Raw genomic sequence first — 20855 nt, 5'->3', positions numbered from 1 at the left:
GATTTTTATATGTTTATCTTGTATTCTCTGACCTGCTGAATTCATTTATTCTGTGAGGAGTTTTGTAGATTCCTTGAGGTTTTATATAAAGACAATCATGTCATCTGCAGATAGAAGTAGTAGAAGTAGTTTCCTTTCTTAATCTCTGACCTGGCTTTTCAGTTCCTTTTCTTGCCTTTTTGTTCTGGCAACAATTCTCAGTACTGTGTTGAATAGTAGACATGAGAGTAGACATCCTAATGTTGCTGCCAGTTTTAGAAAGAAGTCTCTTTTTCAGTCTCTTTTTTCAATCTCTTTAGTATGTTAGCGGGATGTTTTTGTGGTGCTCTGTATCAAGTCGACATCCCTCTCTACTCCTAGCTTTCTGAGGGTTTTTATCATGAGTGGGTGTTGAATTTTGTCACATGCTTTGTCAGCATCTATTGATATGATCATGTGATTTTTCTTCTCTAGCTTGTCAATATGGTGGATTACATTGTTGTTTTTTTTCTTGAGTAGTGAACAAGCCTTGCCTCCCTGGAATAAATTTCACTAAAGTATAATTGTGTCTGTGTATTGCTTAATTCTATTTGCTGAATTTTTGTTGTTGTTTTTGAATTGGTGTCTTATATTTTCTGGAATAGTTTGTGTAGGATTGGAATTAATCTTTAAACATATGGTATGATTCCCTAGTGAAATCATCTGCGCCTGAAAATTACTTTTTGAGATTTTAATTGCATATTAAATTTCTTTAATAGTTGTGGAATTATAAAGTTACCTATTTCAAGTTGGGTCAGTTGTGACAGTTTGTACTTCTGTTGAGTTCCTCTATATCCTTGTTCATCTTACATCTAGCTGCTCTATCCCTTGTTGAAAGAGGGCACTTGAAGTCTCCAACTATAATTGTGAGTTTCTCTTTTCCCTTTTATTAGTTTGGTTAATATATTTTGCACTTACATTATTTGATGTATATCCAGGATTAGTATTATCTTCTTAGTGGATTGATCTATTATCATTATATAATGTCTCTGTCTTGTATTTTTTTTTTTTTGCTATTGTGTCTACTTTATCTGATAATACTGCACTTCTGCTTTTCTTTGATTAATGTTTGCATGATATGTAATTTTTCACCTTTTGGCTTTCCGTCTTTATCATTTTGTTGGAATTGAGTTTCCTATAGATTTGCATATAGTTGGATCCTTTTTTATCCACTTTGCCAATCTGTTTTCTATTTGGTATATTTAGATCCTTTATACTTAAATGATTGTTTATATTAGGAGTTAAATGTCTTTCTTTGTTTTCTGTTTTTTCTTTGTTGTCTTTTTATGACTTCTTACAGAGTATTTGAACATATGTTAAAACCTTTTATTTATATATAGTGATTTTGAGTATGTGTCTTTGAATAGCCTTTTTAGTGGTTGTGTATAATAGTATGTGTATATATGTGTGTGTGACTTATTATAGTTTATTGGTGTCATCATTATATCAGTTCGAGGGAAGTGTAGAAACCATACCTCCATTTACATCTCTTTATCCTCCCTCATTTATCTTAAATATTATCTCTACATATGTTTAGAACCATATCAAACATGTTGCAATTTTTGCCTCATCTATCACACATAATTAGAAGATTCAAGAGGAGAAGGAAATATTTACCCATTTTTATTCCTCTTTATTTCCTGATGTTATAAGATTCCTTATCTTATCATTTCATTTCTGTTCAGAGAATTTCATTTAGCCATTTATTTAAGGAAAGTCTGCTGGAGGCATATTCTGTTAGTTTTTCTTCATCTTTTCATTCCCAAAGGCTATTTTCATTGGATTCTGGGTTCACAGTGATGCCTTCAGCACTTGGAAGAGTATCCTGCCACTTTCTCTTGGCCTCCAGTTTCTGGTGAGAGATATGCCCTTCAAATTGTTTGTAGTTTTCGGGTTTGATTATGGAGTGTCTTACAGTGGGTTTCTTTGGGTTTATTCTTTTTTGGGGTCCACTAAGTTTCTCAAATCTGTAGGTTTATGTCATTTGCCAAATTTGAGAAGGTTTTGCCATTATTTCTTTGAATACTTTTTCAGCTCCTACCTCTTCATTTTTCTCTTGAGATTCTTTTTTTTTTTTTTTTTTAAGATTTTATTTATTTATTCACGAGAGACACACAGAGTGGCAGAGACACAGGCAGAGGGAGAAGCAGGCTCCACACAGGGAGCCTGATGCAGGACTTGATCCTGGGACTCCAGGACCACGCCCTGGGCCAAAGGCAGGCGCTAAACTGCTGAGCCACCCAGGGATCCCCTTCTCTTGAGATTCTGATGACATTTTCACATCATTGATAACATGGCATTCATATTCATCATGAAATCTTGTGTTACGGTCCCATGTGTCATTTTTCTTTTCAGTGTGTATTCCCTGTTGTTCAACTTGGATAATTTTTTTGTTCTTTCTTTGTTCACTGAGTTTTTTCTTTCCTTTTCATTCTGCAGTTTAGCCCATCCATCAGTTTTATTTTGGTGGTTGTATTTTTCAGCTCTGAATTTCCATTTGGTTCTTTTTTATGTCCTTCATTTCTTTGTTGAGGTTTTTTTTTTTTTTTAAGATTTATTTATTTATTCATGAGAGACACAGTCTGAGAGAGGCAGAGACATAGAGGGAGAAGCAGGCTCCTCTGGGACGCCTGGGTGGCTCAATAGTTGAGCATCTGGCTTCGGTTCAGGGAGTGATCCCGGAGTCCTGGGATCGAGTCCCACATCGGGCTCCCTGCGTGGAGCCTGCTTCTCCCTCTGCCTGTGTCTCTGCTTCTCTCTCTGTGTGTGTCTCTCATGAATAAATAGATAAAATCTTTTTTTAAAAAAGAGAGAGCAGGGGCAGCCCCAGTGGCGCAGTGGTTTAGCACTGCCTGCAGCCCAGGGTGTGATCCTGGAGACCCAGGATCGAGTCCCATGTCAGGCTCCCTGTGTGGAGCCTGCTTCTCCCTCTGCCTGTGTCTCTGCCTCTCTCTCTCTCTCTCTCTCTGAATAAATAAATAAAATTTTTTAAATTAATTAATTAAAAAAGAGAGAGAGGGGGAGAGAGAGCAGCAGGCTCCTTGAAGGGAGCCTGATGACAGGACTTGATACCGGATCCAGGGATCACGACCCAAGCCGAAGGCAGGTGCCCAACCACTGAGCCACCCAGAAATCCATTTGTTGAGGTTTTAAAAAAAATTTTTTTTTTACTTGTTTGCGAGCATGTTCATAGTTGCTCAAGGATGCATTTTGAAGCTGGCTCCTTTAAACTTTTTGCTAGATAATTCTAACATTTCTGCCTTCTTGGTGCCTATAGATTGTCCTTGTTTGTTTGTTTTGATTGAGATCATCCTGGTTCTTGATGTGGTGAGTGATCTTTGGTTAGGTCTTGGACATTTTGCGTGTTACATTGAGACTCTGAATCTTAAATACCTGAACACAGCAGAATAGGCTTTTGCTGACGCTGCTGGAGGTCAGCAGGTGCTGCCTGGTTATACTGGGCAGGGGTGGAATCCAGGCTCTCCACCCAGCCTCCTTGGTATCTGTGGGGAGGGACTCCTTGGTATTGCTGTGTGGACATAAGTTCTCCATTAAGCCTTTGTGATTCAGCCCTGCCGGGGAGGGGAACAGTACCACCCTGTTACTGCTGGGCACAGTGGAATGCCAGCTTCCTCCTGGCTTCCACTGAGCTTGTAGGGGTCCCCTGCGGGGATGGAAGTCCCTGATCTTCTCTGACACCACCACTTGGGGTAGAGGTGGGCCACAGTGTTTTCTGTGGGGTTGGCTGCAGGCTACAATAGAGCAATTATTGTCCAAAAATGTTCTCTCTTGCTCTGCAAACCATTCCTGGTCCTTTGACCAGAGATCAGGCTTTGTTTGCAGCTTTGTCTATGTTAGCATGTCTGGGTTACCAGTTTCTTTGGTACCTAGTCTGGAATACATGAAGCAGAAAGAAAATCGAGGACTTGATGGTGTGTCTTTTTGGTTCCCAGATGTCTTCCCAGTCTGCCTCCTCTCACTTCACCTTTCTGTCTTTTGTTTGGTTTGAATGCAACGTCTATTTCTTTAGTTGCATTTAGTGGGAAACAGGAGTCCTGTATGTGCCTTTGGGTTTTTCCTAAGATTTATTTATTTTAGGGGGAGGAGCAGAGGGAGCAGGAAAGAGAAACCCCAAGCAGACCCCGCACTGGGTGCAGATCCTGATATGGGGCTCAATCTCACGACCCTGAAATCATGGCCTGAGAGGAAACTGAGAGTCAGGTGCTTAACTGACTGAGCCACCCAGGCGCCCCTTGTATGTGCCTTTAAACTTTTTAGTAAATACTGACAGATGGCCTTCTTTCTATAAATACTTCATAATTTATACCCTGATCAACACCCTTGATACACCTGTGTAGCTATGCTCCCGAGCACAGTCACAGTCTGGGCAAGGATGGGTCAGCCTCAGACCTACACACTGAAGCTTGCTGGGGGTTCTGACTTTGAGGTGGAAGTCCCTCCCAGTAATCTGGTCAGCTACCCACTCCACATTAATTTATGTTTAGTTTTACCTAAGCCTTTTAAGAACTATCATTAATTGGTCTTTTTCTCCTGCTGGTGAGTAGTAATTCATTCATCATAGAACACTCGCAAAGCCTTCAAAGTGCTTTCATATTTGTACCATAATCACAAGAAGTGAGAGGAGGGAGCAGGAGTGATTGTTGCCTTCACTTTCTGGCAAAGGAACCTGAACACGGAGCCAGTGACTTGTCTGAGGCTCACGCAGGAACTTAGAGTCACTCTGCCTATTTGCCCTGCCCTCAACCATCCTTTCTACCTAGTAATGGCAAAATACTTCTGCAGTTTGAAAGTGATCCTCACTACCTGCCTTTCCTTCAGTATATGTTTGATGAGGCGTCACAAGTGAAAGACATGGAATTCTTCGAGATTCTCAGCCAGTAAGGGGAGAGCTCCTACTCGTGCTTTCTCTGTCCGTGTTTTTGTATCACTGCCAGAAGTACCGTAACTGCAGCCATGGAAGTAACAGCTATAGGTATGTAGCAAATATTGCTTTCTTGGTTCGTCCCAAGAATCTCGATGAGTCTGAAACCGTAAAAGAAAAAGAGAAAGAAGAATGTCTTCAAGATGAGTTGTTGTTCTTTTGAAATGGTTGTCAGGCAACAAACACATACTGGAAACAGTCACTCTGTTCCTCAGACTCATTTCCTGAGGAGCTGCCTCGGCTGTTTTTGCTAGACCCTGCCTGTGTACTTGCACCTCTGCCTCGCTGACGTGACCTTGATAGCATCAGGAGGCAGTTTATCTAGCATTCTGTGTATGGGGAGGTGGCCTTGGGTAAAGTGCGTGCCCAACTTGGGAAGGGCCAGGCACAGATAAAGTCTCATTTTATGTCAGCATATAGTTTCCTAAGGGCAGTATACCAAATCCTTAATAACAAATTTTGCCTTGGTTTCTGCTTACCTTAAATGTACTTTTTCTCAAATGTACGGATCTATACCTGTATCTACATGAAATTAACAGGTTACAAATAGTGTCATTTGTGTACTTTACTGATGCAAATAGATTCACTTTTATTTTTTCTGAGACTTTATTTTTGAACAACTTCTTTGATACAATTCACATATGATACAATTCACCCACTTAAATTTCACAATTGGGTGTTTCCCCAGTAGACTAGAGGGTTGTGCAGCAGTCATCATAATCTGGTTGTAGGGCATCTCCATCCTCCTCCAAAGAAAATCCACACCCATTCATAGACACGTGTCCTCTCCTCTCTGCTCCCAGCCCCTCACAGCTACCAGTAGGCTCTGTAGAGATTGACCTGTTCTGAACATTTTATGTGAGTGTAATCATATAACCTGTTGTTTTTTGTGGATGGCATTCTTCACTTAACACTTTGAAGGTTCATCTGTGTCACAGCACGCATCCATATTGCATCCTTTTTTATTATCAACGACCGTCACATTGTATGGCTATTATAGCACCTTCCGTACACCTTCCATCAGTTGAAGGACATCTGGGCTGTTGCCATGTTTTGGCAGTGATGGAAAATGCTACTGTGAACATTTACATACAAAGGTTTACATAGACATAGGTTGTTGTTTCTCTTGGTCATGTACCTAGGAGTGGAATTGCTGAGTCATACGGCAGCTCTGTGTTTAACCACATGTTCCCCGGCGGCCGCACCAGCTTGCATTCCGACCAACCGTACGTGAGGGCTCTGGTTTCTCTACGGCCTCCACAGCACCTGTTTTCTCTTTGATCATGTCTAGTCTCGTGGGCATCAAGTAGTATCTTACCATTTTGATTTGAAGTTCCGGAATTAATAATGATTTTGAACGTCTTTTAACATGTTTGTTGGCCATTTGAGTATATTCTTGGGAAAAACGTCTACTCATGTCCTATGGTGGTTGTTTGATTTGGTTATTTTTCTCTTTACTGTTGACTTAGAAGACGGTTTTTAAGTGTATTCAATCATGTGATTTGTGAATGTTTTTCCTATTCAGTGTTTGTGTTTTTCTTGATGGTGTCTGTGATGATGCACAAAGGTTTTTATTTTGGAAGTTCCCATTTGTTCATTTGTTTGTACTTCTGGTACTCTTCGCTGAGTCAGGACGACAAAGATTTACAACATTGTAACTCAGGAGGTATAAAAGTTACGAGTATTACAGTTCTTTTAGCTCTTGCATTTAGGTCTCTGTTCCATTTTGAGTTAACTTTCTATATGGTTTGAGATAGGGGTTCAGTTTCATGCTCTTATCTGTGTACTGTGTTTGTCCCAACACCATCTGTTGAAAAGTGTACTTTCTGGCACCTTTGTCAAATGGAAATATTCATCCAAACCAGAGTCAGAACACTTGGACTTTTGGGATAACCCAGAGTTTTCATGAAAGTGAACAATTAAATGTCTGTCCCAAATGATGCACTATTCTCACAGTGACTCTGGAATTGGAAGGACGGAATCTGGTTCTTCCACATCTGGAATGGTAAACCTAGTGTCTGCTTGGAGCTGTCAGAGCATGAACATCCTGGGGTGGAGCCGCCTGCTGACGAGCAGTCTTTCTGACGAGTCATCTAAAGGGAAGTTTGACAGTCGCCATCTATCCTGGTGACCATCTGGGCAGCCCTAAGCTGTGTGTCACACTCAGTGATTGCACAGCAGCTAGATAACATGGGTCATTTGCAGTGTCATGTTGGAAGGACCGCATTTGGCAGAACAAGAAATGAGCAGTTTTGTGGTTGTCAGTGTGGTACCTGTGTCACTGGGCATCACAGCTGCTGAATAATGACAGTTAGTGGAGGTGAAACTACGGTGTCCCGGGAGGAGAGCCCAATGCAGAGACCGTGGTGTGGCTCAGGAGGCCCAGATGACGGTGACGCTGGAGGGAGGCACAGGTGGTTTCCTCTGTACCTCTATATTAAAGTGATGGTGGTGGTGTTTGCAGCCGCGCAGTGGAGAGACGCCTGGGGAGGGACAGGGTAGGTGGCCATGACTCCAAGGTGGAAACGGCACAGGCTGAGATCGCCTTCTGTGGCCACATTTGAGACTTGCAGCCTGCCCGTCTTGACCCTGTAAGGGGCAAATTTTCATTTATTGTTTAGTTGGTTTTCAGAGCACCTGCTCTGCTTTTTCCTTTTGTTGGCCTGTCTTTTCCAAGCAGCAGAGCAGGCAGGCGCCCTGCCCTGTGTCCGAGACCTTGTGTGTGTATTCTTAGCATGTCTGGGCCAAAAGGAACAGTTCCTGTAAACAGTACGCAGAGGGGCAGCTGGGTGGCTCAGCAGTTTAGCACTGCCTTCAGCCTGGGGCCTGATCCCGGAGACCAGAGATCGAGTCCCGAGTCCCACGTCGGGCTCCCTGCAGGGAGCCTGCTTCTCCCTCTGCCTGTGTCTGTGCCTCTCTCTGTGTGTGTGTCTCATGAATAGATAAATAAAATCTTAAAAGAAAAAAAAACAACAACCTGTACACAGGGTAGTTTATACAACAGTTACTTTGGGGGAATTCTCAGCATGTTTCAAGGCTTAGATCTCCTTCAGGTAGATGTGGAGGTGGGTGTGATTCCAGCCAGGGTGCCTGCTTTGAGGCACAAGCGTGAGCAAGGCATTAGGCCAGTGCACACGGCAGCTCGGGGCAGAGGGCTGTGGTGTAAGCCCTGCACCCCTCCTGGGGTCCCTGGGCAGCCAGGATTCTCAGGGAAGGGGAGCAGTGCGGTGTCCGTATCACTCTGGACAAGGGCCCTGCCCACGGGCACACATGGCTGGAAGTGGTTCGAGATACTCTGGGAGCAGTCTGAACTCTTGCATGGTCTGGTGGCCGCAGCTGCTGCTTTTATAACTCGGCTGTGTTTGATAGAGGTATGTGTTATATTTAGTAAAATTATGACTATCGGGCACAAGGTCCACTCAGCTCAGAAGCAAATGAGTGCCCCTCCCCCTGCGCATTCCCTTCCTTCTTGCCCTGGCCTCTCCCTTCCTCTTCAGAACTGGAAGCCGGGCTTTGCCTCCTGGTCCTGCCAACCTTAGGGACTTTCTCTCAAGAGAGGAACTCCAGCCAGGAAAGTGGTCTACAAACAGAAGGGCCGGCGCCCGCCTCCTGCAGGTTTTCAGGGTTTATGCGGAGTCCCAGCGTGTCGCGGGGCAAGTAGACATTCCTGTCACGACCTGTGCGTGGACTTGCCTTCGGAGCCTTCGTTCGAGCACCTCCCTGCCCAGGCCCCCCTGAACTCCACGGGGCTTGTGAAGTGTAGCCACGCGTGCGGTGGTGTCGGAGCCTGGCTGCCCACACTCTGCACTCTCCGCCTCGCTCCTCGCTCTTCCTCTGGGCTCCTTTGCGCTTCCCCCCTACCTGTGATTCCTTCTGATTCTTCGGCTTAGGCTGCCTCCTCCCGCCACGGCTAGATCCTTCCTGGAGGCCTGAACACCGCAGCCTTCCCAGTGCTCTCCTTCCAGAGGTTTCCTTGGCACCTTGGTGCCTCTCCAGTAGTCAGTGCTTTCTCCGCAGTGTTGTTTATATATTTGTTTTCTCTTCTGCGCGATGATAAATTCTTTGAGTGTGAACAAGATACTTAGCAGTTTCTCTAGGTTCCAGAACACCATGAGTCCAGTAGGTGCGCAGTAGTTTCAGGATAGGTTAGAAATGTCTTTCGCACTAAATTGCCCCTATTGCCTTTTCTATCCCTGTGCGTACTCATGCAGACTTGAAGTGTCCCATGCTTCTCATTGGCATCACATCCCTCCAGTGAGGTGGAAGCTGTGTCCTCGAGCATGGGCCCCGAACGTAGAAGACAGGTTTGGGGTGACCTGCACACGCTGTTTTGCTCTCCGCCCGTGCTCACAGCCACAAGCGTCTCCGCCAGCCTTGGTCTGCATGGATTTTCCCCGTCTGATAGAATGCCCTTGCTAACTTTTCTTCTTTTTTGTACAGACAGTCGTGAGAGACGTCAGGACAAGAATGTTTCACTTAAGGACTTGTGCTGCTAAGTTGAGGCCGTTGACGGCCTCCCAGACTGTGAAGACATTTTCACAAAACAGACCAGCAGCAGCTAGGACGTTGGGGCAGATTCGCTGCTTTACCTCCCCCGTTGCTGCTGAGCCCTTCCTCAGCGGGACTAGTTCCAACTATGTGGAAGAAATGTACTATGCTTGGTTGGAAAACCCCAAAAGTGTACACAAGGTAAGGCTCCCAGGAGGGAATGTCTTCATGTGTTTGGAGTCTTGGCCTGGTGTTTGCTGGCCGTCCAGGTAAGTACCTGTGTCCTGAGGAACCTTCTGGAAGGCGGGCCGGCCGACAGGCGGCGAAAACCTCACCTGGCGGAGTCCTTTGCATCAGCAGGCAGCTTGGCTGTCAGCCAGGCCCAACAGTGACCGCCTCTGTGGAGGAGCACTCCCCTCTCATTGGACATGCTGCACACTTGAGACCCTCACCCTGGAACAGAAGGCCTGTTTGACCTGCAAGGGTCGGGCACCCTGAAGAGGCTCGGGCACCACTGCCAGCCCTCCCCCAAGGAAGCCATGGGGTACAGACGCCCAAGACGGGAAGGAAACAGAAGCCACAACCCTGCAGGCTGCTCCTCCAACACTCCATCCCCTCATCCTGAGAAGGCCTTATAATGATCACATGCAAATGCTGTGTAATTGGCATTTTCGAGCAGTATGCTCATGTTTTATCTCCTGTGTTTGAAAATGAATTCTGCGCAGGCTTCTCTGTAACTCATCTCTGTCACCTGTAAGGCAACCCGTCGAGAATCCCTGTGTACACGTGTTTGCTCGATACAGGGCATGTCCAGTGATGGCCGAACTTCTTCATAGAATTCTGGCCAGTGATATTTGTGGGTTTTGATGGTTGTTCCTGGTTCCCGGCCTCCTTGCAGGAACTGGAGGGTGGGTCCCCAAGGTGCAATGTGTACCCTGTTTGCAGACCGTGGGAGGCTTGCCTGAGACCGTACGTGTGAGGTGCGTGACCCTTAAGGTTGGATACGTTTGTGTGACTGCCAGAGCCACTGGCCCTGTTTTGTCCTGATCTGAGCCTCGTTGCTTGGCAGAGGAGGATATCCAGCTGGGTGCTTCCCCATTCCCTTGGCAACCTGAGGGCCACATGGCTCTCTGAGCAGGTGAGACCTGGTTTCCTGTGAGAGTAGATGTTTCCCTGACCTGTAAATCCTAGTTTCCTGTGAGAGTAGATCTTTCCCTGACCAGAGGCATCCTGCAAGTGGCCCTGCCTAGATGTTGGCCATCAGAAGCTCTGAAGATAGGCGCTGCGCTGGGCACTCTGAAATAAAGCTAGCCAGAGGCTGTGGGTTCACGCTGTCCTCTCATGCCCAGGCCTATCCCTTGGCCTTCCTCTCCCCAAACATGACCTCTTTGTGGAACCAACCACATCTGAAGTTACAACCACGCCTTGTACGCACAGTGCCAGGAGCGTCTGTGCCAGTGGGTGGCAGTGGGGAAGCGCCCTGTGACTGGTGCAGAACTCAGAAAAGGGGCTAACACTCACCATGGCTCCTGCCAGAAACTTTTCAAGGAGGCTTTTATGGGGACCTGATCGTAAACCGTGGTACATAAATGGGGCCGATTTCCTTGAAAAGTTTTTTTTTCCTATTCACTAGGTTTAGTACTGTTGTTATTATTAGCATTCATATTAGTATCGTTATTCTTCTTTGGAGGAGAATCTAAGATGCAGTGCATGTACTGTGGACAATAGGGGAGAGTCATCTGACTTAATTCCCACTCCTGGGGAGGACAGCACAGTGACAGGTCCACTGACAGGCCAGGTACCTCAGGCCAGGGAGGAATCCAGGGTGGGGACTGGTCCATGGGTTCTGCTGGTCTGTCCGAACACCCCCACATCAGAGATGCTACCAAGCAGATGTGCAGGATCTCACAGAGTGACTTGCTGGTTTAATATGGGAATCCACGACAGTTGACATCTTTGGGACAGATTTTATGTGCTTGTGTCTGTTACTGGAATTCTCCAGGGGACATCGCATCTTCTACAGAGGGGCGGGGTGGCATAAATCAGTGGGCGTGCCCCTGGTCCGCAGTACCAGCCACGGGGAATCAGCTGCCTCTCCAAATTGGGATAGGCCTCATACCTGACATGTCCGTGTTTTTTCAGAGACACAATCCAGAGCTTGTGTCAGATTTCAGAGGTATCTGGGACTCAGGGAAGTCCTTCAAAATAATTGACTTTATTAAGAATGCTTCCTTTGTGGTCATGTTTTAGAACACATAGTTCAAGCAGAAATGAGAAACTAGCTTTGGAGATTGAGATCAATTGGTGTTTCGATCCCCCAGGTGGGTGTGGGTGTGTGGTGTGGGCTCCTGGCCCCTAGTGCTGGTCCTGTCCCTTCTCGCCACCACCGGCATAGAACTTGTTCACATCCGGCAGAAACAGAACAAAATTTAGCGTCTCTCTGCCCTGTCCTGCTGCGCTCAGCTTTCCAATTACTTTTTATGATATTTTCAAACATAGAGTAGAGAGGAGGGTCTACAGTGAGCCTCTGTGAGGAGACCCACATCCAACCTCCACAGCACTCTGCAGCTTGCCAGTTCTCAAAAACCTCTTCCTGCCCCACTCTTTTTTGCTTGGTAGTTTTTTCAGGGTGAGGGCCCAGAGGAATATTTCAAACCAATCCAAGTGTGCGTCATTTCGGTACAACTCTGATGAACGGGAAGGTTTCCTTCACCACACCTGATGAAGGTAACAAAGTGACTCTGTACCATCTACTTCTCAGCCTCTGCCAGCTGTGGTTACTGTAAAGCATAGATCCTTGTTTTTAAAGACCACTTCTATCTTTTTAAATGTTTGATGGTGAAAATTGTTTGTGGTAAAGTAATTGAGCAGTTCAGAGCTGCAAGCCCCTCTGGCTCCTGGTGCCCCGGTTGGCCACTGCAGGTGTCCCCTCCCCATCATCACCTGCCATCTGAAACGTCTTGTCAGGCATAGCTCAGCGCTGGACCCCCGTAGGGACCCTCAGCTGGTGGCTGTGGTGTCAACATGAGAAGCCTCCCTCCGTAGGGTCTCCTTAGGCCGTGTTGGGAACAAATCAGGTGGTGGCGTCTCATTTTCATTTACATCTTAGAAACACTTAGAGTCAAAGCCAGATTGCAAAAAAAAAAAAAAAAAAAAGCCAGATTGCCCCGCCGGTGTTTAGGATAGATGGGCGTTGGGCACTGCTGGGCCTCATGTGTGCGCAGAGGCACGCACCCACCCGTGGGCTGAGCGTGGCGGCAGCCGTGCTGGAGAGGACCCAGGAGTTGGAGGGAGGGCCGTCTCTGCCATCCTCCAGCCTCAGAGCTCACTTCCCCTGCCAGGCCTTCACAGTGGCCTCAGCCCAGTTCTTAAATACTGTCTTCCACCTCTCCTTCAACACACCCATTTTTTTATGCCATCCATGGGTCATTCCACATTCAGTCCCTCCTCCAGGGGCTTGGCTGTGCCACCCTCCTGGCGAGGGCAGCTCTGTGTCTTCCTTCAGTGTCTCTGAGACACAATCCTGTCATTTTATGTAAGGGAACCAGACAGAGCAAAAAACAAACGGACCCCAGTTCATCATGGCACATGCCTTTTCACCCTGCAGTTTTGAAAGTGCCCTGGCTGTGCTTGGAGACCCCGTGCCAGCCTCGGGAGAGACACACCTAGGTTGTAGGTCTGTGGGGTGCCTTGTGGGATTTCTGTGATGTTGAGCAGCAGTGACATTGGCCCTCGATGACACTCGGCTCCCGACCTCAGAAGGCACCTCAACCACAGTGACTTTGCTTATGAAGTCAGCCAAATAGGTGGAGTACCTTCTGGGGTCTTCCCTTGCACAGTTTGGGTAGGGAGATAAAAGGAGATAAGATGAGCATGTCAGAAGAGTACCAGGACTGTCCTGTGGGAGCACGGTGGCCAGGGGCTGCTGGGGGAGGTGCTGACCCAGTGTCCTTGTGAGTGCAGGCTGGCCCGCCACCTCTCGGGCCGGAATGATGAGTGAAGCACTGAGTGGTCTGAAGGTCTGGGGGCTCTTGGTTCTGGCTCTGCCACCCTCAGGGCTTGGAAAGGAGGCCCCTCCTTTAAGTAATTATGACTCCCAGACTCGGATACTCTTGGAACCTTCAAGGGCTGTTCTGCAGGCCAGGGACTGGGCTGCCGACCTTGGTCTTGGGCCCTACCTAGGAGTGGCAGTCACTGTCTGTGGACTCCACGGGGAGAGCTGAGGCAGCGTTCCTTTGCTCGTGGGCGGGGGGCTGCTGATATTTTGCTTGCACGCTCTTACAGGGAGAAGTTAGCAGAGGTCGTCTGCAGACATGCCCTCACCTGTGCTGTGCTTTGAGCGCAGCAGCATCACTCAGACTGAGCTTAAGTTCCCTTGGTTTCTGTGACTGAGGGATACCCCAGCAGGAACCCCCAATTTTAGCCATTTCCAGTGTAAACGGTTCCCGGGTGACTGGTCAGGCAGGCACAGACCCCAGTGCACTGCCTGCCCCTGCCCCCCAGAGCCTCATGGCGGCACTTTGGGGCAGGCACATCAGTGTCTTCAGGGAAGGCTGGCAGCCAGCAGGTGGCATGAATAGGGCACATCAGGTGGGTGTGGGGGCTGTCCGCACAGCTTTTTCATGCCCAGTGGGGACACAGGACACACAGCAACATGTGGTGGCTGGGCTGCTGTGCACAGTAACCTGGCATGCAGAGCTGCCAGCATGCCTTCCACGGCAGAAGAGCCTCTGTGCGGGGAGTGGGATGAGGAGGACAGGAGCCCCACAGCAGCACCTGGTGGCCACCCTCAGCCTGAGGAGCCACTGCCCGTCCATCAGGTTGGCTGAATTAGCCTGAATCAGCCACTGCGTTTCAGGATGGCAGCTAGTCACTTGTTGCCCCGACTTTCACATTGGCAGCAGTTAAGAAACATTGCTAATACGGGGACTTAAACAACACGCTTGTTTGTCAGGGTGCTGGGATCCAACCCAGACCCAGGGTCAGTAGTTCATCAGCCCTGGGCTGGCCTTTCAGCCCAGGGTTTGGTCCATTCCAGAGGCTGCCTCACCCACTCCCCCAGCTGGTTTTAGGTGAGGGTGCTTGGCAGGGTGCCAGCAGAGAGCGGTGGTGGCATTGGGTGACACGGTGTGCTGGACCAAGGTGTGTGGAGCAGGTGGGCAGGGCCCAGGTGGAGCAGCATCTGGAGGGGCCTTTGGGCAGGAGGAAATGGTGTCAGCCCAGAGGCATGGGATTGGGTGGCTTGAGTCACCATCAGTAACCCCGGGATTGAGTGTTGATCCCCAGCTTCTGGAAGAAATCCAAGTGTCCTGTGGCTGCTTTTCAAAGCATAAGAAGGTGTGCAAGTACAGGGGCATCTCCATCCCACTTGCAGGTGAGGGTCTGGCACACGCAGAGCTGAAGCAGCTTCCCTGGGCCTCACCACCACGGTGGACTGGGCTCGCTGTGTGTGCAGCCCTTACGTCACACGCTCACGCTGGCTGCCCTGTCAGACACATTGCAGGGGCCTTCCCGGCAGGTGAACACATCACCCCACCGAAGCTGGAGCGCTCCAACGGTCTCTGATGGGAGCATTGCAGCCAGGAACTTGGCCCCAAGGCGCCTGTGATCTGTTGACAATAAATAACTGAAGGCAGAGTCCACTTGCCTTCCTGACCTGCTCACTGACCAGCTCACACCCATGTGCCCTGGTGAGTGGCCCCATCTTACCAGCGTCAGCACCTTTCCCAGGTGAGGTGGAGCCTCTAGATTCTGGAGGCCACAGGTGTCAGCAGCTGACCCCCCCCCCCCCCACCTGACACCACAGCTAACTTGTCAGGCTATTCCCATGTGAGGGAGTCCCAGCTGTCTGAATTTAGCTCAGGTGTGTTGAGCACCTACTGTGTGCAGAGCCCAGAGTAACTTCCTTAGGATGTTGCAGAGGAAAGGGGACGTGTGCGGCCATCGGATGGCTTCCTCTGCTTAGGGCAGAGAGGGCTGGTGGCTGGCGGGAGAGCCTGTCATGGTTACGGGAGGTCTGAGAGGTTGAGGGAGCAAGGGGGCAATGGCTTTAGGAACAGAGCTTCCACTTCATATGTATGTTACGGGGGAATGCTTTCATTTACCTAAAATTGAAAATAAGATTTCTGGTTTTATTTCTACCAGAATATTCCAGTTATTTACACTCAAAGTCTACCACGTTCTGATGAGGTCATTTCAGCAGTAAATGATGGTCTTAGCCCCACTCATGGGGGGCAGGGATGGCAGGCCCGCGTGTCTACTGATGGCTGTCCCCTCTTCCTGCATGGCTCCTGTCCCGGGCTCCCTGTACCAACTGTCCTTTTGGCACCAGTCCCCAGGTACCATCTTCTCTGTCCTGTGTCTGCTCTGACATCCCACGCTCACTCATTTTCCTGCCATTCGTGAGAGGGGATGCCCTTCGTGGTTGTGTACTTGGCCCCAAACCCAAAAGCAGATGGCGTCGAGCCAAGGGGTTGAACTTCTGAGTGCCCTGTTCACCTGTCACAGAGCACTGCTCACACCCATCGTATGTGCCTTTGGGAAGATGGTTCCTGCGTAAGCAGAACGTCACTGGAACCCTCCAGTCTTGCCAGGCAGAGATGCTGGCCTCCTGTGGGCAAGCTCCTTCCTTCATCCTCGCTCTAGGCCACCACTCCCTCTCCCGCAGCAGAGGACTGAGTGTCCATCAGTGGCCACGGGTAGGCTTGAAGGTGGGCAAGGCGACAGAGAATTTCCTCTGTGGGTTACTTGTGTGCCAAGGCAGGTGGACAGGTTGGAGGCTGGGGCGACCCTCGGCGTGTGTGTCTGGTGGCTGCGTGGCAGGGGCTGCTCCAGCGTGCCTTGTGTCGCCCTTGGAGGAGGTGATAAGCCTGTAGCTGTGCAGCAGGGCTGACACAGAAGGCCACCCTCTGGGCCCAAGGACTGCCACCCAGATGGCAGCCAGGCTCGGCTTTGCTGGTTTGTTGTGGGTGTTCTAGATGCACTCTTAGACTGTGCTGTGAAATCAGTCCCACTAGCCGGTCCCTGTGCTTCCTCCCTTTTACTTCTGCTTTATCGCTAGAGTTACTGCCAGAGTCAGAGGTCACCACACTATAGGATCAGAGTGTCCAGACAAAAGGAATGAGTGGCTTGGAGAAGAACGCTAATGCGGTGTGCACATGCACACAGGGTTTTTCTCACTCAACAAGAAGCCCGGGGCCACTCGCCCTCCATGACACAATGACCTCGCACTGCCTGTCTCAAGGAGCAGGTGGGCTGGGGTCAGGCATCCTCTTCTGGAAGCTTCTTCCTCATAGAGTGGAAGGACTCCCCTACCAGGCACTGCAGCCTCGTGTGTCGGGACTGCTGGCACTCAGTGCTGCCAACGGGCGTGCCAGTGAGGGCTGCACTCATCAGCCAGGAAGCCCTCTCCGTGTTCAGCGGACTGGGGGCAGGGAGAGAGGGAGAAGGTGGGAAGAGCAAGGGAGAGAAGGTGGGGGAGAGAGGGAAGCAAGGCTCCTTGGGGAACTGAAACCACTGGAGGGATGAGAGCAGCTCTTTGGAGTGGTGAAGCCTGCAGCTACAACATGACCTCCACTTTCAGAGACTACTTTGTTAATCAGCTTTTTTGAGGTCTGACTTATATTGAAATGCACCCATTTTAAGTTTTAGCATGGTGGGTGTGCCAGTGCCTGCAGCCGTGCCACCCCGACACCCGTTTGCAGAGGTCCTCAGGCTTTTGTATCACTGCGTGGGAGAGCCTCCTGGTCTGGGTGTCTGGGGGGAAGAGGCTCGCCACTGCTGTAAGGACAGGTCACCTCAGGGCAGGTGCCCAGCCTGGCCGGCACGGGGGCAAGTGACGGGAAGGGCCGACACTGCATTCCAGTGTGTTCCTCCCTGCTAGCTCCCCCTTTGCAGGACTGGTGTGAACCAGTTTCTTCCAACTGCCTCCAGCGCTGGCAGGGTTTGCCGCTATGCATGCATTTGTCCCAGCCAATTGAAAATCACCTGGAGTTTTATTCTGAGCACAAAAGAAGGTCAGAGAGAGGAGGCCTGATAGTAGCGATTGCCCCCCTTCCCCGGAGGGGAGGGCAGGCTGGATGAAGCCCCTGCTGCCTTTGTCTTCTGGCTCTGCAGTCTGCGTCCACTGCTGGAGAGGCCTTTCTGCATTTCCTTGGCAGGGTGGGCAGCTGAGCAATGCTCTCTAGGCTGCCCACGTGTCCCTGTGGCCTGGCTGTCCTGGCACTCAGGGCAGCATGCTATGGCTCTTGCCTCACTGTTACCTTGGAGGGGCTCCTTCTGGGCCAGGCCCTCGGTCACTGGAGGCCTGGATGGCAGCCAGGGTGAGCCCTGGTCCAGAGCCACTCCCCAGCTGCAGGGGGCTCGCTCACATGTGCTAGAAAGCCCCACGGATCAGAAGTATGTGGAGCATCCAGCAGGTCAGCTCCTTGTGTCCTTTTACTCAACCATATGGGAGCAGGGAGGCAGCCTTACCTTCCCTAGGGAGACAATACTCAGGTGGCCCCTGTTTCCCTCTAGAGATAAAGGCAGCTGCCTTCCCTGGTGGACATGCTGCCTCTCACCTGTCCGGGTGTCGGCAGCACCAGTTTGACAGGGGAGGGGTGAGAGGTTGGTCCCGGGCCCCTGAGTCCCAGATTGCAGAGAGGCCCCTCCCCACTCCGCTGTCAGTTTTCGTGGGAGGAGAGGGTTCACAGCGGCATCAAGGCAGGTGCCAGGGGAGAGCCCCGCATCTCTCTCCCATCAGCTGGCACACTGCAAATTAGCCAGAAAGGCAAAAACAGTAATATCTGGACTAATTAGTAAAAATATCTTAAAATTGTTGACATATAAAATCACATAAAGTGTACAGTTCGGCGTTGGACAGCCATCCTGCTAAGGGTTTGAATTTTTTTTAATTACCTTTTTGGAATCCAAAAGTAATTGTGTACATATAGTAGAATGATTTAAATATTCTGCAAAGCTTCATCAGAAGCAGTGGTAGGGAAAGGCCTGTCCTCCCCACATGAGGCAGTGCTACAGGCCTCCCCTGGTGATGAGCTTATGACCAGTCTTTCGGGGGGCCATGGACTCAGGTACAGCTATGTCCTGAACAGCCCTGGATGCAGCCTGCCTGAGAAAGCCAGAGGACCGTGAGGACCTGCGCTATGGCGTCAGTCTGCACATGGACAACCCACACGATGCCTGTCAAGCCCCAGCCCAGCTCCTTTGGACGGTGTCTGATAGCTCCTCCTGAGAAGGCGAGCACAGAAGTCCAGCGACATTTGTCAGGAGTCTAAATCAGCTTATTGACAGAAGAACCTCAGAAACTGAGGAAAGAACATTTTCATGTCTCTGAACTTGCTGGGTTTCAATAGTGTTCTTTTTTCCAAAAGAATTTTATTAAGCCTTTATTTCCCTGAGCTCTGAAGTTTTTTTAAGCTCTTATCCATGTATGAGATGATAAACCATCATAGCTCACGACATTTCTGTAAGTTGCAAATTGAAGCATCCAAGCACAGAACACCCGAGAACAGAAGGACATAGTAAAAGAGATCATGTTCACCCAGAGGAAATCGGGGCAGCAGTCCTGCCGGGGAAATTCTTGTTGCCTACAGTTACGTTCTAAGTGTCTTTAACCGCTTGCTTTGATCTTTACGACAGACCTTTGAGGAGTATAGATGTGAGTCCTCTTATGATGACCGAGCACAGAAAGTTAGGTGACTCGCCCATATGTCGGGGCTGAGAGACCCTGGTTCTGTCTGTGAGTACGCCCACCTCCAGGGGTCACTAAGGAAGCATGGCAAGCTTCCAGATATGGGTCTTGGATGCCTTACAAGGCACCTCCAGGACTGTGCCCAGCCTCTGGGTCTGGAGAGACCCTTGGAATGCTCAGTCCCTCTCAGGTGGTCCTGTCAGGACATCTGCACACCAGGGCCAGGAGCACTGGTCTTCCAGACGACTGGGCCCAGGCCAGATGGGGTGGGAAGGACTCTGCCACGGAGGCAGTTGACAGGCCATGTCATGCAGCAGAGCTGTGCAACCATGGGCCTTTGGGGGTTTGATGGAAGGCCAGTGTCACGTCCTCTATGTCTTAGGCATCCCAAGGGAATAATGGAAGCAGGGCCCCATCCTTAGGGGTGGAATCAGGCCATCGACCCAGCCAGCCTGCTGGTGGGCAGATACAGCCAGGACATGACCTGCCTGCCAAGAATGCTGCTCTTTTGGGCTAAAAGTGGATCCTACATCCTAGGTGAGCCATGGGGTAACACAAGTTCCTTCTTTGTCTTTAGTCATGGGACATTTTTTTCCGAAACACCAATGCTGGAGCGCCCCCGGGCACTGCCTACCAGAGCCCACTTCCCCTGAGCCCAGGCTCCCTGTCTGCAATGGCCCGAGCACAACCCCTGGTGGAAGCCCAGCCCAACGTGGACAAGCTGGTGGAGGATCACCTGGCGGTGCAGTCTCTCATAAGAGCCTACCAGGTAAGGTGGTGCTGGCCAGCTGTCGGTACATCAGTGACAGAGGGTGCCCCGACTAAAATGTCATATAACCTGCACCCCCAGCAACCGTGGGCACACCCTCCCTGCCTAGGAGCCTGGGGAGACAAAAATGGTATCTGCCAGACTTTCTGACCCTGCTTGAGCACATTCTCTGCCACCTGTAGCACCTGCCCTGCAAAGAGCTCCTTATGTCTTTCCATAAGTCGACAAGAAAAATTTGTGGGCAGGGAAAGACAGTCATTGCTGGGGTGTCAAGGGGGCTGCCGGTCACCAGGAGGGATCAGTGACCAGAAGGGCACTCCCCCTTCTCAATTGCCAGCACCCAGATATGACAAGAGAAAATGAACCCATAGAGTTCAGGATGGAAGCAGGGCCCATGGATGTGTGTGAGAGACGGATGAAGGGCAGGGCGGTCTCCAGGAGGGTTCCAGTTAGCAGTTCACACCATCGGAGGGCTGCTGGACAGGACAAGTGGGGCTCCCCCGACCTTTCTCTGCCTGCTGGGGAACAGCCCAGAATTCAGACCCGAACACCTGTTCTGAGAGTAGCTCTGAGGGCAGGAAGAACAATCAGGCCTGCGGGGCCACTTCTGGGGCCCCCTGCCACCTCCTCTCCCATGGATCACACAGAGTTCTCTCTTTCCTGGGCACATTTCCAGGAGATACCACAGGTCGGGGCAGGTGGCACAGGACAGGGTGGTGGGTCGTGGTGAGGAGACACACTCCGAGCTCCGTGGCCCACACGGCCATGTGTTCTGGAGCGTTGTTCAGGGGGCATTTCTGCAGGAAGGAGGTGCATTGGGTGGCTTCTGACTGTGGCTACCTCATGCAGCCTCAGTAACTCCACACAGTCCCAGGTCCCCCTCAGCAGCTGTGCCTTCTCAAACGGCTAGCAAACAATTGTAGGTAAAAGCCAGCACCTAAAGCTGG

General features: G+C 49.9%; 1 protein-coding gene across 3 annotated transcripts in view; it reads left to right on the top strand.

The window, feature by feature from the left end:
• OGDH (oxoglutarate dehydrogenase) overlaps positions 1-20855 on the top strand; it is a 67185-nt gene that overhangs the window by 8852 nt on the left and 37478 nt on the right. Inside the window, exons 1-3 of one of the 3 annotated variants that reach the window (XM_041751599.1) lie at positions 1789-1873; positions 9401-9649; positions 19717-19908. In XM_041751599.1, the coding sequence (XP_041607533.1) occupies positions 9428-9649; positions 19717-19908 (414 nt within the window). In that variant the 5' untranslated portion in view covers positions 1789-1873; positions 9401-9427. Of the gene's footprint in view, positions 1-1788; positions 1874-9400; positions 9650-19716; positions 19909-20855 lie in introns of those variants that run through there. The other 2 variants (XM_041751597.1, XM_041751600.1) reach the window with 2 other exon arrangements.

This window comes from Vulpes lagopus, chromosome 4 (genome assembly GCF_018345385.1).
Source record: "Vulpes lagopus strain Blue_001 chromosome 4, ASM1834538v1, whole genome shotgun sequence".
Taxonomy (NCBI): Eukaryota; Metazoa; Chordata; class Mammalia; order Carnivora; family Canidae; genus Vulpes; species Vulpes lagopus.
Note: the sequence above shows the minus strand (reverse complement) of the source record. Positions and strands in the feature narration are given on the sequence as shown.